Raw genomic sequence first — 20271 nt, 5'->3', positions numbered from 1 at the left:
CTGAAAAAAAAAGGAGAGGATCCCATTTTAAAGAGAAGGAAAGAAGAAAGGTGTCCTATTTTTTTTTTTTTTTTTTTCATTTATATATTTTTTTATAATAGAAAATCTGCCTGCTATTTGGTACCATTTCATTTTCAGGAATAAGTGCTTTCTACACACTGTGCTCACTAGTTACATACAGTCATACAGATTGAACTAATCAGTGGGATCTCTACATAGGTACCTGTAAATGGGTAGCATTCTTTAGATTTAGAGTAGTCTCAAAGACACCAACTGTTTAAGTATGTATAACCTTTATGATTCAATAACTAGTTACTTATACTTCTAAACTAGTATTTCTTGCAACCCTGGGTCATACTTACAGGAAGAAATGATACAGATGCATGATGTTCTATGGGTATTGCCGGTGGTAATGGAGACATCGGGTAACACATTGATGATTCTGATATGGCTGAGTACAGACCACGATTCTGTGGTAGCTACCGGTTCTGTCCAAGAGTCTGCCCGCCTTCCAGTATAGTAGTCATGTTAGTTTGCAAGCCCCCAGCGGTCATATGTGGTGAGTATTCATGCTCATTTCAACTGTAATATCTGCAACTATTGAAGTCTTATCGTCCCGAAATTGAAGATACAAGAAAAATAAGATATTAGAAGACCAGCTGTTCCGAGAAAAAACCATACATGTTTAGATTTAAAAAAATAGTCCGCCCGGGCGGGAATCGAACGCGCGAGCTAGCGCTTATATGGCAGGCTACCCCCCAAGCTAACTAGTCTTTATACTAATATTGAGTTCTGTATCTTAGAAGGGGCCAATGGTAAACATCTGACCATAGTGTAGATGCTGCTTTAAATTTGAATTTCAATCCGTCTTTGAACTCTTAGGCGGGAATCGAACGCGCGAGCTAGCGCTTATATGGCAGGCTACCCCCCAAGCTAACTAGTCTTTATACTAATATTGAGTTCTGTATGTTAGAAGGGGCCAATGGTAAACATCTGACCATAGTGTAGATGCTGCTTTAAATTCTGAATTTCAACCCGTCTTTGAACTCTCGTTTTTCAGGGGCACTTTCAGAATGGAAAGAGAGGACGGTTTCACTTTTGACTGCAGAATACCACCGTTCTCTCTGGAAAGCAAGAATGAAGACTCTCTCAATACGCCCCCTGTGTAAATAAGATTGGATGAGAATGAGAAGTTTATCTTTGAAGTGCATGAAAATAAAGAGAGCATGTGTGAGATTTTCAAGACAGTTCAATAGGTAAATAAAAGGCCCATTCGTACCCAGGAATATTTTATTAATTTTCATCTGTTAAACCCACGAGTAAGTTTTGCTTCTTAATGATGAGTTCTTGCTGCTTAGGAAAAAACTCATTAAGGCCTCGGTTTCATGGGATAAGACTAGATGCGAGTTTTAGTTTTACGATGGCGGCGGTGTGTTTGCCTGAATGATCCAAAGGAATGGCTACCCTAAAAGCGTCCCCTGATAAAGAGATCAAAATAGGTAGGTACCAATTTGTTCTTTTATGATGGTTGCGATAAATTTGAGAGCCTTCTTTGGAATCTGACGTTTTCTATCTTCCTTCGACTTTCGTCGTTTTCAAATTTGGATCAGGTATAGGTTGTAAGCTTGACTTTTTAATAACACTATTGTTCTCTCTCATTTAAAATACATTTTGCTGTTCTATAACGGGCCTATTTCATGTCATCAGCATAGGTATTTGTTAGTTTGCCTATGGTTTATCTTTGCTAATACAGTAAGCTAACATGAAATACATATGTAAATAACTCCTAAACAGTTCCAAAAAACCAAGGTGGTAAAAATTATGATATATTCAGACAGTGACCAAAAAGTTTAATTTTACTTATAAAACCTTGGGTGGACTGGGGATGTTAAGAGATTTTTTGAGGCTTATCCCTTCTTTGGAATCTGACGTTTTCTATCTTCCTTCGACTTTCGTCGTTTTCAAATTTGGATTAGGTATAGGTTGTAAGCTCGACTTTTTAATAACAGCTATTGTTCTCTCTCATTTAAAATACATTTTGCTGTTCTATAACGGGCCTATTTCATGTCATCAGCATAGGTACCCTTTTCCCATTTTGATAGTTGAAGCCTGTAAGAGTTTCCTGTTAATTTTTCTGGAGGCTTATGCTATTCCAGGCATAACCTTTTTAGTTTCGGTCACAAGACCATCAACACTTGACTGACTTGATTCTAATTTTAATTTTAACACCTCATAGTTCAAGAGATCAAAGTTGCCTGTTGTCTTGGGGTTGGCAGTGGTAATGGTCATTTCTATTTTTAACGCCCCACGTATTGTAGTTGGTATGCGGTTAGTTTTCTTATCAGATCTACCTACTTGTTTTTCTCAGGATGTGGGTTTCACCTCATAGTTCAAGAGATCAAAGTTGCCTGTTGTCTTGGGGTTGGCAGTGGTAATGGTCATTTCTATTTTTAACGCCCCACGTATTATAGTTGGTATGCGATTAGTTTTCTTATCAGATCTACTTACTTGTTTTTCTCAAGATGTGGGTTTATGTAATCCATTTAATCTAGGACACTCTGACTGTGAAGTATCTCTCTTTGCTGAATCGTTGTCTTCCGTTTATAATTTGAAATGTTGACCACAATGACTGGAGTAAAGGGACTTTTCAGTCCTATTCGAGCAGTATAAGCACTATGATTATTTCTGTTGTTACCTGGTTGTTTTGTTTTGTTTTCGCAGTAGCTCGCCTGACCCTTGAAATCTACATTCCTTTGAGTGATCACTAGGAGGTTCTCAAAGTACGCGTTGTTGGAGCAGCAGCAAGGGACAGCATAAATTCTAAGGGCCATATAACGCTCTGTCGAAAGACCAGGGTGGAAGACCATCCTTTGAAAGACTTGAGTTGGGAGATATGGCGTAGCCTGTGTGATCGAACATTTTCGGGTGAACAAAAATCTCTCGTAGAAACACAGCGTAGGGTGGCGGATACGGAGAGGTGGCGAGTCTGATAAGGACATGGATTTTGAAACACAACTCTGAGTGTTATCTGAATAGCACTGTGGACGATACTTGTTATAGCGGTGTAGCTACACCGAACGGGGTTTATGGTCTCTAGTCAAGATTACTTGGCCCGTCCCGAACCGCAGTCAACCATCATCAGCATGAGGACCTTTGCATTTCCTTTGAAGCATGATAACCCCTTTGTAACCTCCAGGTAGCTCTATTCCCTATTTATAGTCCAAGAGCAAGTCCCATCCTCTTTATAGTCCCACTGACGATACTTCCTCAAGCTATGTTCCACATTGGCAACCACTGTTGGCGAGGAATGTAAGGCGGTATGGAAAAATATTGAAAGTATTGTCCCGAACACGTCATGGCATAACCCTTGCCAAGTGATGGCATAACCCTTGCCAAGTGATACAAACCACGCCACAATAGTTGCATTCGAGATTCAGGGCAAGATAATTGGTTGCATTTAGATATAAAGGACTTTAAAACACAGTGGTTACATAGGGTATGTAGACTACGTTACGCGTGAAAAATTCGAATCAACCTACTCTAAGAAAGTTCTTTCTTCTGATTCCCGTCTTAAGGGTACGAACAAAGTAGTCATAATAGCCACTTGGTAAGCAGGTTGTAAGCTATTAAGTATGCATACAAATTTTATTCGGGCCTTAATGAGTTCCAAGAGCTGGGAAGACCATCAACCACGCCACAATAGTTGCATTCGAGATTCAGGGCAAGATAATTGGTTGCATTCAGATATAAAGGACTTTAAAACACAGTGGTTACATAGGGTATGTAGACTACGTTACGCGTGACAAATTCGAATCAACCTACTCTAAGAAAGTTCTTTCTTCTGATTCCCGTGTTAAGGGTACGAACAAAGTGGTCATAACAGTCACTTGGTAAGCAGGGAAGCCGGAAGCAGGTTGTAAGCTATTAAGTAAGCATACAAATTTTATTTGGGCCTTAATGAGTTCCAAGAGCTGAGAAGCCAAAAGATAACGGACTGGCCAATCCTTCAGCATAGAAGATACGTTGTGAACTCGGTATACATGGTATGGATAGGTATTTTCAACTCTACAGTCAATAGGTATCGCTTGGCTCTCGCACCTCATCAGAGCTTATAGCACAGTCAACGAAGGGAATTAAATGGACAGCATCAACCAGAACCATCCAAAAGGAGAATTGCCTTATGGATGTTTTCCAAATTACATAGGTAATAATATGTAGCTTTAGCTCAGTCTTCGTTTGCTTGGCATTTGTGGATGGACTCGTCGTCATCAGAGCTTATAGCACAGTCAACGAAGGGAATTAAATGGACAGCATCAACCAGAACCATCCAAAAGGAGAATTGCCTTATGGATGCTTTCCAAATTACATAGGTAATAATATGTAGCTTTAGCTCAGTCTTCGTTTGCTTGGCATTTGTGGATGGACTCGTCAATTGATGCCTGTCAGCAAATGTCTTGCAAGTGAAAATGTATGTATAGTTGTATAATCTACACAGGCCACACACATGTACTATTGTACATCTGTGGACTTCGAATCCAACAGGATTGAATTTGTGTTCAAATATTTTTAGCTGTCGATTATAAAGTCTTTTGATCTTCCTGTTGAGTAGGTATCATCCTTCTTGTCACCTTTGTTCGGAATATTTCGTAGGGAATACTATGTTTGTTACAGGATCAATTCCTCAATCATTCACTTTATCTAACTAACAACCTTCTTGGAAAGCATCAAAACTCCGCAGAGTTCAGAATACAAGATTCCAAAGAGTTCACCTTAGTGACTGCACTACTATGAAAGGGGAGTGGCCTCAAGACCCAGAGTAAAAGATCTCATACGTAAATTTATTATTGAGTTCAAATAAATTATGAACTACGTACACCTATGTATTAGGTAGATATGTATATATTTTTCCATACCGCCTTACATTCCTCGCCAACAGTGGTTGCCAATGTGGAACATAGCTTGAGGAAGTATCGTCAGTGGGACTATAAATAGGATGGGACTTGCTCTTGGACTATAAATAGGGAATAGAGCTACCTGGAGGTTACAAAGGGGTTATCATGCTTCAAAGGAAATGCAAAGGTCCTCATGCTGATGATGGTTGACTGCGGTTCGGGACGGGCCAAGTAATCTTGGCTAGAGACCATAAACCCCGTTCGGTGTAGCTACACCGCTATAACAAGTATCGTCCACAGTGCTATTCAGATAACATTCAGAGTTGTGTTTCAAAATCCATGTCCTTATCAGACTCGCCACCTCTCCGTATCCGCCACCCTATGCTGTGTTTCTACGAGAGATTTTTGTTCACCCGAAAATGTTCGATCACACAGGCTACGCCATATCTCCCAACTCAAGTCTTTCAAAGGATGGTCTTCAGGTCTTCCACCCTGGTCTTTCGACAGAGCGTTGTATGGCCCTTAGAATTTATGCTGTCCCTTGCTGCTGCTCCAACAACGCGTACTTTGAGAACCTCCTAGTGATCACTCAAAGGAATGTAATGCTTATAGCCTTGTTTATCCTGAACTCAGGTGAATTCTCAATAGATAGGTATTCTCTCCTCAGGTCCTGAGCAATCTTGAGTTTCAGTTCTCAGTATGGAGTTACCTGCGTCTTGAACAACACGTGCTTAAACCTCGAGATAGTTTTTTTCAAGTTTCAAAGTTTCGTTGTTTTAAAGTGTTATCCCTGGTGCGGTTTAATCGTGTGTTGTTTTTGTGTGTGTGAGCTTTTTATTTGGTGCCCCTTGTTGGATTTTTAATTCGAATTTATTGTTTGGGTAAGATTATTTTTAATTTATTTTTACTACCAAATATCGTTATTATTTCTTCTATTGTGGATCGGGGTAATATTGAGGCACCCTCTTCAAAGGCCTCCTTTGAGAGGACTGTCATGTTATAACCTGACTCTTCAGTAATTTACTAGCATGTCTTTCAAGACCTATTTGTTAGGTAGGTAGGTACATACCCCAAAATATCAAATGAATTAGTGCTGATATTTACTTTCCCCAACCCTCCAAACCTAACCTAGGTAAAGGAGGTGGTAGGTAAATTAATTGGGTGAAATTTAATGTACTTTAACTTTCTAGTACCATGAGTTAGCTAATACGTTTATAGCTTAAAATTAACTAAACATGACCGAGTGATCGACTACTGGTGTAAAGTCGACTACTGGTACATTCACCCTACTTTAACTTTCTAGTACCATGAGTTAGCTGGTGTGCAAATGTCTTAGGTGTCTTTCATTAATTTATTTTTCTGTCCCAACATTTAATCCCACTTCAGGTCTTCAGAGGTTTGTAGGTGCATAACTTCCATTGAGGAACAGAGGCGCAGGTATCTTGGGCATCTTGGGTTCTCCCACTATTCAGCCCGCCTTAGGTTAGAGCACAGTTGATCCAGTTCCAATAAATCAGTATAAAAATATCTACCTTGCCTAGGAACCCTAGATCTCTCGCTTATAAGACCAGCTTCATCTATTTCACTACACCAAGACTAGATATATAGATAGGTAGTTATTTCACTTATAAGACTGTTTTACTTCGAGTTAAGTACGAGTACCTATAGTTTCTACGAGTAGTGTCATAACTAGTGCTGTCAAAGTCCACTTCGTAATCCAGGAACTGAATTCAACACTTGGGTTTAATTATGGACTTGTTCTCTTACGAACCCTGAGGGGGGTTACTAGGCAACTTCTTGAATTGTTGGAACGAGTGCCAAATCTTGTATGAATCTCTAGCTTTGTGTACTCTAGATATTCGTAGACAAGTGGACATACAGAAAGAGGGTACTACACTCAAGCTGTCTAAAGGTGCATAACTTCCATTGAGGAACAGAGGCGCAGGTATCTTGGGCATCTTGGGTTCTCCCACTATTCAGCCCGCCTTAGGTTAGAGCTCAGTTGATCCAGTTCCAATAAATCAGTATGAAAATATCTACCTTGCCTAGGAACCCTAGATCTCTCGCTTACAAGACCAGCTTCATCTATTTCACTACACCAAGACAAGATATATAGATAGGTACTTATTTCACTTATAAGACTGTTTTACTTCGAGTTAAGTACGAGTACCTATAGTTTCTACGAATAGTGTCATAACTGGTGCTGTCAAAGAAAAGGATATGCAGTCCTATTACATCAACAGTGGCACCTACTCGTAGGATACTAGATCGTAATCGTCTTTGTCATTTCAGTAAGTTGTGTTTCTGTCATATCCATTAAAGATTTGATTTGCCCCAAGGGAAAGCATGGCAAAGAAAATAGGCGCCTAACAGATACTTATATTGAGATCATTCTCAAAGCTCCTGAAAATGCTTTTTACTCAGTCATAATCACAGCACCTAGGAGTACCTCAAAGCTTTTTTTTACCCTCTATTATTTTTTACTCGAATATCCAAGTAACTATTATTTTACACATTTCAATGCGGTTTTTACGTATTGGATGGTCTAATATCAGCTCTACACGGAAGTTCTAATACTTTGACCAAAAGATCCATCATTAGACTCATTATTTTCGTCTATTCCCGCAATGCTTGCTAAATAAAATAATTCAAGTACCTACACATCTTTACACTTTTACAGAAATAAAAATCATAATCACCTACTTATATTAGCTTATGTCGAATGTGGTTTTGCGTGGATCAGAACCGTGGAGCATTACAATAATGTATAAAATAGTGGACTTTGTGAGGTACCTAAAATATTATTAAAACCATTACTTACAAATATGAGTAGGTACCTATTTTTTTCATATGTGGTTGGTCAGATGGTCAGTGGTGTATTTATATTTTTTTTTTTTCTTAGATTGGGAAAATCCTTCTTCTTTTACTAACATTACGAGTACTTACCACCAACGTATTTCAGTAAAAAGAAAGGTGAATTCCAAGATGTAACTTTCAAGGTGTTGGAAATGGTTGTATACTCCATCATAATATAACAGATGAAATTTAAAAACATCGGTATTTAATATGTTTACTGCATATTTATGACGTAATCCTATGCTTCTGTGGAAGAATTTGAAGCAAATAATTTAAGACTTAAATCAGGTTAAACTATTTAAGCTATGGCGTTCTCAGGCAATTATTATGTTTATGATTTAATTAAACTGACCATGAGGGGAATATTTATCTGAGCATAATCTTATTCTGTTTGCTGAATCTTATAAGAAGTTATTTTAATAAATTTACATCCCTAGATGTCCATCTAATAGGTATGAATATTATAATAATTTTATTTATTTATTTAAAACATAAAAGTGATTGATTTTGGTACCAAAAAGACTTTCAGACACGTTAAAGGAAATATAATTTTATCTAAATGAGCACCCATTTCAGAATTTTGAAAATCAGCAGGGGCCAATGGAATCCTGCATGTTATCCAATTTATTATAGGCATACATTGTGGGCCTTGGCCCCTTGGTGAGCCATCTTGGAATGTGACATGCTGAGACATGGCATGAGGTTAATTAATCACGTTATTTAAATAACACGCTAAGAATTTAAATTAAATCGAAATTAATTATGGCTCTGTGTTGCTACTTATTGAGCATATGCGCTACCTGCTTCCTTAACTATGATTTTATTGTCTGCAGTCTTTAATTCCTTATCAAATTTATTCATACACACAAGGGCATTTTTCCGAGGAATCAGAAGACCATTGGCCTAGGAAGAAACTTCTATGATAACTTGATAATAACTACCAGGAACTAATAGGTAATTTTATACATGAATTTGATTGATTGAGATTCTATTGAATTCCTACAATAGTTTGGTATGATTTTCTTATCTTTGCGTCCGATATCCCGATCTTACCTACATAAATTCCTATTAGTGGGAAATTACCTCCAGATGTATTTACTCTCTGGTGTCCGCAACTTACCTACCATGTTATAATACTACCTCTATGTATATTGTATATGGATGTTTCTTATATTGAGATCATTCTCAAAGCTCCTGAAAATGCTTTTTACTCAGTCATAATCACAGCACCTAGGAGTACCTCAAAGCTTTTTTTACCTTCTATTATTTTTTACTCGAATATCCAAGTACCTATTATTTTACACATTTCAATGCGGTTTTTACGTATTGCATGGTCTAATATCAGCTCTACACGGAAGTCCTAATACTTTGACCAGAGTTCTATTATTTTTTACTCGAATATCCAAGTACCTATTATTTTACACATTTCAATGCGGTTTTTACGTATTGCATGGTCTAATATCAGCCCTACACGGAAGTCCTAATACTTTGACCAAAATTATAGACAGATTTTTGTAATGTCTCACGGACGCGCCTAAGATTTCAAAGTTCGTTTCTTAAGTGCTAATCAATTAAAATATGTGACTAATTAATTCAAATAATTAATTTGAATTTCACTTCTCATTTAAATTTAATTCAATCTTAATTGCCTATATCTTGATGTCCCATTAGAAGACTCTGGTCTACCCAAACAGTCGTTGATTTATCTTAAGGTACCTATCCTCATAAGTTCTCATTTTAGGCTATTGATAAACCCATTATAGGCAGATAGGGTACATAATTATACCCGACCTATAATACTCGTATGAAATATTAGCAATTGAATAACTTTATAGATACTCGTATAGGTATTCAGATAATATACGAAAGTCAATAAGTTCATCATTGAATATTGGAATACCAATAGGTCCTACTTACACCTATCTACAAATAACATTGTGGAAATAGTATTACAATGACGATGAATGTCGATTACTTTTACCTACGTACGAGTACTTTAGAAATCGAATTTGTCGTCCATCAAAAAATCGAATACATCATTCTATCAATAGTTCTATAAGGCAAGGGAGGTGCCAAATGCCAAACCAATATGCTGTGATATGTAATAATGTGGTTGAGGTGGTCCCAATCAAACCAAAATTTATTACACCAAACCTAGGTGTTGAAATTATGTAATGTAGAGTTCAAATTTCGGATCTATAGGTCCGAAAATGTGATGTCTAAATTAAATTTCGTCGAAGATTAGTGTAGTCGAAGATCAATCTACGAGCTTACCAGGCAGGTGTGAATTGCCAGCATAAAATGTTATCACTTTTCTGATAAAATGAAATTGTTGCTAGAAATCGTGAATAATGGGGTTTTTTTATATAGTTTTGATTTAGGTATACTGGTATACCTTAGCTATTTATAACTACAGGTATCTTTATAAGGTACCTATGTACACCTAGGTACTTTAAATCTTGAATTATCTAGATATACTTACATAGGTATTGCATCTATTTATTCTCTCCCTCCCCTATTTTCCTCCTTCCATAATGTAGGAATTAGAAATATTGGTGCAGATGTCACATCCACTATTTTAAAAATTTCAACCTGCCCTCCGATTTTACATTATAATATTTGGTACTTTTGCTCCAGACAGGAGTTTTGTTGAGACCATTACGCATCATTTGGTCTTGTTTTCACCCAACAATAACGTTTTGGTTATTGTAATGATCCTCTCCCAAAGTACCGCCCTCCCCATTCACCTAATATCGCCAAATCTAATGCTTCAATCAAACAACAGCGCTAATTTGCAGGCATATTAGATTTAGCATAATATTCGCCCCCGTGTAACTACCTAAATGGTTCGATTAGATTTGAAAAGACTGGTGTGGGCATCATCACACGACTTTCCTTATCCTATTGAATTATGCTTTTTGGGGGTTTAGGTATGGTTTTGGGGGGGTCTATTCCCAATTTTTTTTTTTTTATATCTCTAACCGTTGATATCTCTAACCGTTCAGAAAAAGCCACCAAAAAGCGGCTCTCCCAAAGTACCGCCCTCCCCATTCACCTAATATCGCCAAATCTAATGCTTCAATCAAACAACAGCGCTAATTTGCAGGCATATTATATTTAGCATAATATTCGCCCCCGTGTAACTACCTAATGGTTCGATTAGATTTGAAAAGACTCGTGTGAACATCACACGACCTTCCTTATCCTAATATTGTATCACGCTATTTTGGGAGTCTCAAGTATGGTTTTGGGGGTCTATTCCCATATTTTTTCGAAATCTCTAACCGCTTAGTCATTAAATCTGAAAGTCGCCAAAAAGCGGCCAAAATGCCCCCATCTGACTACCGAAAATTGTGGCGAATACATTTCTTTCCTTATTACAGGGTAAGGAAAGTAAAAATGTGTAGTTTAATATTGGTGCAGATGTCACATCCACTATTTTAAAAATTTCAACCTGCCCTCCGATTTTACATTATAATATTTGGTACTTTTGCTCCAGACAGGAGTTTTGTTGAGACCATTACGCATCATTTGGTCTTGTTTTCACCCAACAATAACGTTTTGGTTATTGTAATGATCCAATGAAACTGCAATAACACGTAGGTATTACCTCAACTTCAAAGCACTCTTCAGCAAATGGGATAAACATCTAATCGTGCTTCGTTAGCTTGGTATCTAGATAGGTAGGTACAGTACAGTATCTAGGTAAGTTGTACCTAGATAAACAGATAGGTAGGCAGGTATTAGGTACCAATAATAAGACAAACACTGAGAAAAGAAAACAGAAAGGTGCTCGGTTTGGTTTATTACATTTCTAAGGATGAAGTTTCATTTTTCGCTGGTTACTTACCGTTATTATGATGGTAATTCGCCACAAGACGGGTAATTTGTCGTGAAGATTTGCATTAGCTATGAAAGTTGGTTAACGTGATTGTTCTAGCTGGAATCCTGGGTGTACTCGTTAGGCATACCGCAGAGGATGAGAAAATATGATGGGTGGCTCAAAGATTTAAAAGAAAAGAACTTGAGCGGTAGATTACGCCCAAGATCGTGCCATTTCGAAGAGACTGACTTGAAATGTCGACCTCACTTGAGTGGGAAAAGACGAAAGTAAAAGAAGAAGATTAAAAAATCTAAACCTACCTACATGCTACAGTAAATCGTAAAATGCTAACCCCAAATGGGTGGAATTGCAATATATGTATTCTCAGTTTTCCTTACATCGACTATCTTTCAGTGCTGTAAGAAATTGTAGTTTTGACTTACAATAGTACATTACATAACCTATCAGTGGTCACATCAATGGTCACACTAACTGACTAAGGTAGGTATCGGATGAGATATATCTTTAGATTCTTTAGGTATTGGACTCGGATTTCACTGTATACAATTCTGTAGGTACAAATTGTACATGGTTCGCCCCGTACATTACATGAAAGACATTCTATTTGGTTTGGGCTGACCGTCACCTTGATATTAGAGTACCAAAGTTATACCACTTTGTCTTCTACAACTTCTATTGTTCGAATTTCAAGCTTGATAATGTTCATAATAAGTTTACCGTGAATAATGGCTCATATCTTGATTATATTACGTGCATGCCAATACCGTGTGTTCCGGAATTCTGATGCCAACTTGGGATTAGAGACGAAAGTAGATTTTTTCCAGGAAAAGGGATGCTCGTACCTATAAGGTGTGACATATTATGGTTAGGTACATACCTACACCTATCTATTCCACGTGCATGCCAATACCGTGTGTTCCGGAATTCTGATGCCAACTTGGGATTAGAGACGAAAGTAGATTTTTTCCAGTAAAAGGGATACCTATAAGGTGTGACATATTATGGTTAGGTACATACCTACACCTATCTATTCTTATGACGTGACGACTTCTTTCTTCCCATAGTTACAATATTTGTGAAATAGGCATCACTAATATTTTTATGATGTTATCTTTTAATTTGTAATATGACCCAAAAACTCAGCACAAAACAGAAAAGACTTCCTGTGTGCAAGTTTATAGTATAATAATAGAAGCTATTCTTACCGTCTTACGTTAGGTTTTCTTCATTTCTTCATACCCATACCGAATCACAAATACTTAACTCGGTCATTTCACAGTTTCGTTCAAAACGCCCCTGAATTCCGCTCCTAAACCTCCCCTTTTCAGCACGTGCATGCCAATACCGTGTGTTCCGGAATTCTGATGCCAACTTGGGATTAGAGACGAAAGTAGATTTTTTCCAGTAAAAGGGATACTCGTACCTATAAGGTGTGACATATTATGGTTAGGTATTCTTATGACGTGACGACTTTTTTCTTCCCATAGTTACAATATTTGTGAAATAGGCATCACTAATATTTTTATGATGTTATAATTTGTAATATGACCCAAAAACTCAGCACAAAAACAGAAAAGACTTCCTGTGTGCAAGTTTATAGTATAATAGATGCTATTCTTACGTTAGGTTTTCTTCATTTCGCCATACCCATACCGAATTACAAATACTTATCTCGGTCATTTCACAGTTTCGTTCAAAACGCCCCTGAATTCTGCTCCTAAACCTCCCCTTTTCAGGGTTAAATGCCCCAGGCAGATATTATACAAGTATGCATACCTGCCTATGGTATCTTCAGAATTCAGATACTCTGGCTTTCATTCCATTTAAAATTTCAAGATTTATTGAGCTATTTTTTTCGTGAAAATACTACGAATTACTCTGATGTTATATTTTTCGCCCTACGGCTAGGGTGTTTTCCACTGTGATATACGGCGTACAGACACACGATACGGTGATACAATATAGCCATAGGAGCAGCCCAGGTTATTTGCACTGCATTCATTATGCTGGACATCTAGAGAGGCATGCACCTCTGTCTAAGGACGGCCACTCACGGCTCAACCTTAGGTCTGTCAGACCTCTGCGTTGCTCTGAAACTTGTGTGGCGGAAAAATCCGACTTCTAGGTCTCTCAGATAGTCTGAAGACTAAAGTCGGCGGGACCATGAGTTCCGACACATTTCGACGGTCTGACAGGTCCAACCTAGGTCTGTTCAAACTAGGTCTATCAGGCCGCTGCTCTGGAACGTGTGGGGAGAAAAGCCGACTTCTAGGTCTCTCGGACAGTCTGAACACTAAATTCGGAAGGTTTTTAGGTTTTTCCGTTCAGTACGTTCTGACGGTCTGACAGATCTTAAAGGAGGAAAAAACTTCACACGGATACAAGTTTTTTTAATACCTACTTCTTTATAATTAAGTTAACCATTAATGTGTGGGTGGATTATTAATCAGATCAGGCAAAAGAAGTTCAACGACTTTTGGGACTAGCGATCGGTTATATCGAACTGGTATTGAACACCAAATACCGATTTTATAATCTTCATTAGAGTTGATCGATCGATAAATAATCGATAGATAATAGGGGCATCTACTTTTTAGGGGGTTGAACTTAGTACGAGTATTTTAGTGGTGCAGAGCGGAGGTTTAACCCCCTATTCTGCGATAAGCTATATCATGCAGGGCGGAGGTTTTACCCTCTATTCTGCGATAAGCTATTTCACTGTCACAAAAGGGTCTAATCCTAATCCTTTGTTCTTCCATGTTTGCAGGTTCTTTCTGGACAAAGCAAAGAAGGATTTTAGACACTCAGAAGAAGGGGTGAAGAAGCAGAGGGTCGTGGAGGATTCCATGTTCGCAGGTTCTTTTTGGACAAAGCAAAGAAGAATTTTAGACACTCAGAAGAAGGGGTGAAGAAGCAGAGGGTGGTGGAGGAGGAAAGTTTGGAGCCAGTTCCAAGATTCGAACCCTGAGACTCTCAGCATGGAAACCGAAGAAATAACCAAACTGGTTGATTCCATTTACAAGGTAAGCCTTTAACCAGAAAACGCGGGCTACTTGTAACTTTATTCCCAGTTTGGCCAATCCTGCTTCACAACCACATTCCATCATGTTTGATAATAACTTTGATTTGAAATCAATGCTTGGATCTACATTTTATGAAATAAAATACAGGGTCCCCTCCGTAAAGTTACGAATCTTTCTGACCCGTGGAAACCTTGTATCTCAAGTAGGTAAGTGGTACTGTCGATAAGACATTATTGAATGTTTAATTTCGTGTAGCGTGTAGCATGTACTGCAACACTCGGAATTTGCAACCCAGGCAACACTCTTGTAGTGTGACCACTGAGTGCATAAAACCGATGCAAAATAAATGGACCGTAAAGTTGTTGAGACGCCATCCATCAAACGCGCAGGCAATATTTCTCTTTCATAATAACAAATAATTATAGGTAATAGTCGAGTTTTATGTGGTTTTAAATGAAGAAATGTCTTGGGGTCTAAGCGCTCCTTGTGTACTCTAGATATTCGTAGACAAGTGGACATACAGAAAGAGGGTACTACACTCAAGCTGTCTGGTAGTGTGAGGTGAGTGAGCTAGGTTACATAAGCTTCAGTAAGTTCATTAGAATATAGGATGTGTCAAAATGTGGATAACTACTAGTTCAGTGAACTGTAGACCTCTTGAAACTGTAGACCTCCCCTAGGGAAAAAAAGGACTCAGTAAGGCCCTTGAAGACTTGTTGGGACCTAAATATAAAGAAATAGGTTAAAAAAGAAGTGGGATTTTTTTTAAAATTCGAAATCGTCTTACCATTCGAGCTGCTTTTTAGATACCCAAACCTATCCTCTTTGTACTTTGATCATTAGGAATTTCAAATTCATGAAATAATTAATTTGAATTTCACTTCTCATTTAAATTTAATTCAATCTTAATTGCCTATATCTTGATGTCCCATTAGAAGACTCTGGTGTCTCTGGTCTACCCAAACAGTCGTTGATTTGTCTTAAGGTATCCTCATTAATTCTCATTTTAGGCTATTGATAAACCCATTATAGGCAGCTAGGGTACCTACATATACCCGACCTATAATACTCGTATGAAATATTAGCAATTGAATAACTTTATAGATACTCGTAGGTATTCAGATAATATACGAAAGCCAATAAGTTCATTATTGAATATTGGAATACCAATAGGTCCTACTTACACCTATCTACAAATAACATTGTGGAAATAGTGTTAATGACGATGAATGTCGATTACTTTTACCTACGTACGAGTACTTAAGAAATCGAATTTGTTAAGCGCTCCTAGGCCTTAACCGCGTTGCCGCTGGGTTGGTTATGATACCAGCAAGAGATTCATAGGGGAAGATTGCCTTAGTCACACCGTACCTAGAATGGGCCCCTATTCAAATGAATACGTACAAATGCCTTGTATCTGGGTTTCGCTGCCCGAAGTTAAAGCGCTCCTAGGCCTTAACCGCGTTGCCGCTGGGTTGGTTATGATACCAGCAAGAGATTCATAGGGGAAGATTGCCTTAGTCACACCCGTACCTAGAATGGGCCCCTATTCAAATGAATACGTACAAATGCCTTGTATCTGGGTTTCGCTGCCCGAAGTTGAGATTGGAAACGGTTTTCATATGGGTGCAAAAATTTTGATCTGAAGAGGTTAAATGCTAAAGCTTGAAACTTTCAATAGGATCGTATTGAGTCTTGAGGACGTGAAAGATAAAAGTCTAAAACCATATCCTAATTTAAAAGCAATTTTTTTGACGTTGTTCCAAATGTTCCACTTTTTTGAAGAGGGCCAATTCAGACAACCTTCCTATTAAAAGCAATTTTTTTGACGTTGTTCTAAATGTTCCACTTTTTTGAAGAGGGCCAATTCGGTCAACCTTCCTTTTACACACCTTACTCAAGATCCAGGACACCAACTTTCCGGTAAGGTGAAGTTAGACCAAACTATAGCATTATCTTCAAATGTGAATGCTAGTTGTCCAATACTTGATTGATTCTCAGACTCATTGTGGCTTCTGGTCCGAGATCAATGATCATTATTTAGATTATGCTTTGTTTACCAGAAATCAACCAATCATATCATCGGCTCTGTGGTTTTGTGATGTCAATGGTTTGAGTGAGATTTTCTGTTTAGGTAACCAAATTTGGGGCATGGTAATTGGTAACCTATAGCTGTCAAAGTTCAAATGGTTTCGGCTGAACTCCGGACCTGAAGGCGTTTACTTTGTTCTACCAAGGACCAAAAGGAAGGCTCAGACTCATTGTGGCTTCTGGTCCGAGATCAATGATCATTATTTAGATTATGCTTTGTTTACCAGAAATCAACCAATCATATCATCAGCTCTGGTGGCAAAATGTGGTTTTGTGATGTCAATGGTTTGAGTGAGATTTTCTGTTTAGGTGACCAAATTTGGGGCATGGTAACTTGGTAACCTAGCTGTCAAAGTTCAAATGGTTTCGGCTGAACTCCGGACCTGAAGGCGTTTACTTTGTTCTACCAAGGACCAAAAGGAAGGAGGGTAAAAAATTGAACTGCACATGTTATTTTATGTTGTATGTTTGTAATCTCTGAGAAAAACCGGGCCCGCTCCTTCATTCAAAACAAATTAATATGTAGCTACAACAATGCTATCTAACTAAATAGAAGAACAAGTCTTATACTGTTTAGGATGGAAATGTGAGTTCGGTTATTTTGGCATCTCCACTATTTTCACTAAACAGGCGCGAGGCGTATTCTTTGAAATCCACTGATCAACAAATTCGCAAACAGACATAGGTACTTATTTACCAATTTTTATGTCCAACAGTCCAAACTTGATGCCCATCAGTCCAAAGTCCAAGCTTGATGTCCAAAATCCAAACTGATTTCCATCAGTGCAAAGTGCATTATTTGACTGGGGAATGAGGCCATCATCAATTTGTAGGTCTTCAAATTTTCAATGACTTTTAGTGGTAGGTATGTAGGACTGTAGGTAGGTAGGTATAAGAAAATTTGACATCTTAACATTCTCAACCCCCAAAAGAATCTAGAACTTAATTTTGTTTAATACATATATATTTTAATTAGACTTCAAAAATATGGGCATTGATCATTTCTGCAACTGCTCTGGTATCGTGATGAACAAGTAGGGGTTGTGTCCCAGTCCCTACTCCTTACTAGACCACAGACCGACCTGGCGTGACATTCGACTTGAACCACAGAGGACAGAGGTCCCAGGTTCGTATTCCCGGGATGTCCCGTAAAAAATAGGTACCTAAGTGAGTATACCTCAATGATAGGTATGTACCTATTTGATTTTGTACCTATTTATCTATAGATTATCTTGTACATCAATGGTCATTCAAGAGAGTCATTTAAGTTTTGTTTACTTAGACCTATTTGTCTATACTTTCCTGTGGGTTTTGTGGGTGTGATTCCAATACAGGTGGATCAAGATTAACTCAGTTGTAAATTGTTAACCAAATCACCATATTTTTCACCTTTGAAGAACCATTAGTGTTTGGAACCAATGCTAATAATTACATCATTTTCCTACCTATAATCTAGTATGGGCCTTCTTTATTTTGTCACAAAGATCTCACGTACATTTAATCAAACCCCCCCAAAAAAAAAAAAAAAAAAAAAAAAAATACCTGGTAAACTTTATGACCAAACTAGGATGATTGTAAGTTTATTCTCGCGGGCTATAATGTCCAACAAGAATTTCGGTGTTAAATTTAATACCTCTAATGTCTGGCTCTATAGTGTACTCATGATTGGTTTTGAGTTGAGAACCGTTACTGCCCAATACAAAGCTACTAAGTGCTAAGACTTCTAAGGTGCATTGGTTTTAACCGTTTCTTAATAGTACCTTACTACTTAAAAGTTATAAGCTAATTTGCAGCCCAAGAGTAGGTACCTACCTCTTTATGTAGTAGAGGTACATACCTATAAAGTATTTTACGTACACTGTGATAATTTACGGACCCTTAAAATATCGACTTTGTCCAATTATCTATGTACTTCAATTTGTAGGTCTTCAAATTTTCAATGACTTTTAGTGGTAGGTATGTAGGACTGTAGGTAGGTAGGTATAAGAAAATTTGACATCTCAACATTCTCAACCCCCAAAAGAATCTAGAACTTAATTTTGTTTAATACATATATATTTTCATTAGACTTCAAAAATATGGGCGAACACTTTTTGGGGGTTTAGTGGTTATACCTTGTACATAGAATTTAATTTTAATGTCTGCATTCCAGCTGTTCTTTGTGTGTTTTTCTGTTGTTGTTTATTCCCTTCCTAACTACTGTTTAGACAAGTTTCAAGGAACATATAATAGGTATTATACATTTGCGCCGAGTGTAGGTATCCCACTGTGAGTATATGATTTACATATTGCATGCACCTATCATGTTTTGGCTGAGGGCTTCTTTGTGGATCAGCCATCATCAGGATCCTGTTGTATCTTTGTGAGGTGCAAGACATTCGCGAATAACATGCAAACTTGAATTTTACATGCACGACTTATGATTACCTTGTACTTGAAGCCTTACCGAAATTGTTTCTTGGTGTGTTGGACAAAGCGATTGATCTTTTTATTAGACTTACAAATGATATCCTCGTGATGATGTTTTCAAGAAATGAGGAAATTGATATAAGGTATGAGCCAGTTATGAGAACTATGTATGCCGAACAGTTTTGAAGAAGGGAGAAAAAATAGAAGAAGACAAAAAAGAGAAGAAGAAGAAGAAGAAGAAGAAGAAGGAAAAAGAAGAAGGAGGAAGAGGAAAAGGAGACGTAGAAAAAGAAGAACTTGAAGGAGGAGAGAAACATAATAACGAAAAAAGTCTCCAATATCTTAAATGATTAGCTGGAAAAGCACAAGCATACGTTTTGGTGAACTTGAGCTGTTTAGTTGCCTGTTGAGAGGCTACTTATAACCTATCTACCAACTTAATACAAGCATATAATATTTGTAAAATTGGTGTGAAGATCACGTACATAAAATTGGAATTTAATTATCTCAATATTGCCAATCCGATCCGATTAAAAGTAAAGCTAGATATAAATTTTAGTGTTTAGTCGAAAAAAAAGTGAATTTGTAAGTCCTGAGGGCTTCTTTGTGGATCAGCCATCATCAGGATCCTGTTGTATCTTTGTGAGGTGCAAGACATTCGCGAATAACATGCAAACTTGGATTTTACATGCACGACTTATGATTACCTTGTACTTGAAGCCTTACCGAAATCGTTTCTTGGTGTGTTGGACAAAGCGATTGATCTTTTTATTAGACTTACAAATGATATCCTCGTGATGATGTTTTCAAGAAATGAGGAAATTGATATAAGGTATGAGCCAGTTATGAGAACTATGTATGCGGAACAGTTTTGAAGAAGGGAGAAAAAATAGAAGAAGACAAAGAAAAAAGAGAAGAAGAAGAAGAAGGAAAAAGAAGAGAAGAAGAAGGAGGAAGAGGAAAAGGAGACGTAGAAAAAGAAGAACTTGAAGGAGGAGAGAAACTTCATAACGAAAAAAGTATCCAATATTGCCTTTTCAGGCCCCTTCCGTCGCCCCTGCTATAAGACAGTGGACTTGTATAGTTATGGCTTCCTGTGAAAATACTACGAATTACTCTGATGTTATATTTTTCGCCCTACGGCTAGGGTGTTTTC

The 20271-nt window shown here is 37.7% G+C and overlaps 2 protein-coding genes across 3 annotated transcripts in view; both read left to right on the top strand.

Annotated features, from left to right (window-relative positions):
- The window catches only part of LOC103524931 (polymerase delta-interacting protein 2), a 76778-nt gene extending 75205 nt beyond the window's left edge, over nt 1–1573 (top strand). For both annotated transcript variants that reach the window (XM_026820195.1, XM_026820194.1), the window contains exon 6: nt 1061–1573. In XM_026820195.1, coding sequence (XP_026675996.1) covers nt 1061–1169 — 109 coding nt within the window. In that variant the 3' untranslated portion in view covers nt 1170–1573. The remainder of the gene's footprint in view (nt 1–1060) is intronic.
- A 3428-nt stretch (nt 1574–5001) lies between these two features.
- LOC103524929 overlaps nt 5002–20271 on the top strand; it is a 102657-nt gene continuing 87387 nt past the window's right edge. The window contains exons 1-2 of the mRNA XM_026820191.1: nt 5002–5773; nt 14449–14615. Of these exons, the coding sequence (XP_026675992.1) occupies nt 14571–14615 (45 nt within the window). The 5' untranslated portion in view covers nt 5002–5773; nt 14449–14570. The remainder of the gene's footprint in view (nt 5774–14448; nt 14616–20271) is intronic.

The sequence above is a fragment of the Diaphorina citri genome, unplaced genomic scaffold (genome assembly GCF_000475195.1).
Source record: "Diaphorina citri unplaced genomic scaffold, Diaci psyllid genome assembly version 1.1 scaffold127, whole genome shotgun sequence".
Taxonomy (NCBI): domain Eukaryota; kingdom Metazoa; phylum Arthropoda; class Insecta; order Hemiptera; family Psyllidae; genus Diaphorina; species Diaphorina citri.
The sequence above is the reverse complement of the archived record's forward strand: the minus strand, read 5'-3'. Positions and strand labels throughout refer to the sequence as shown.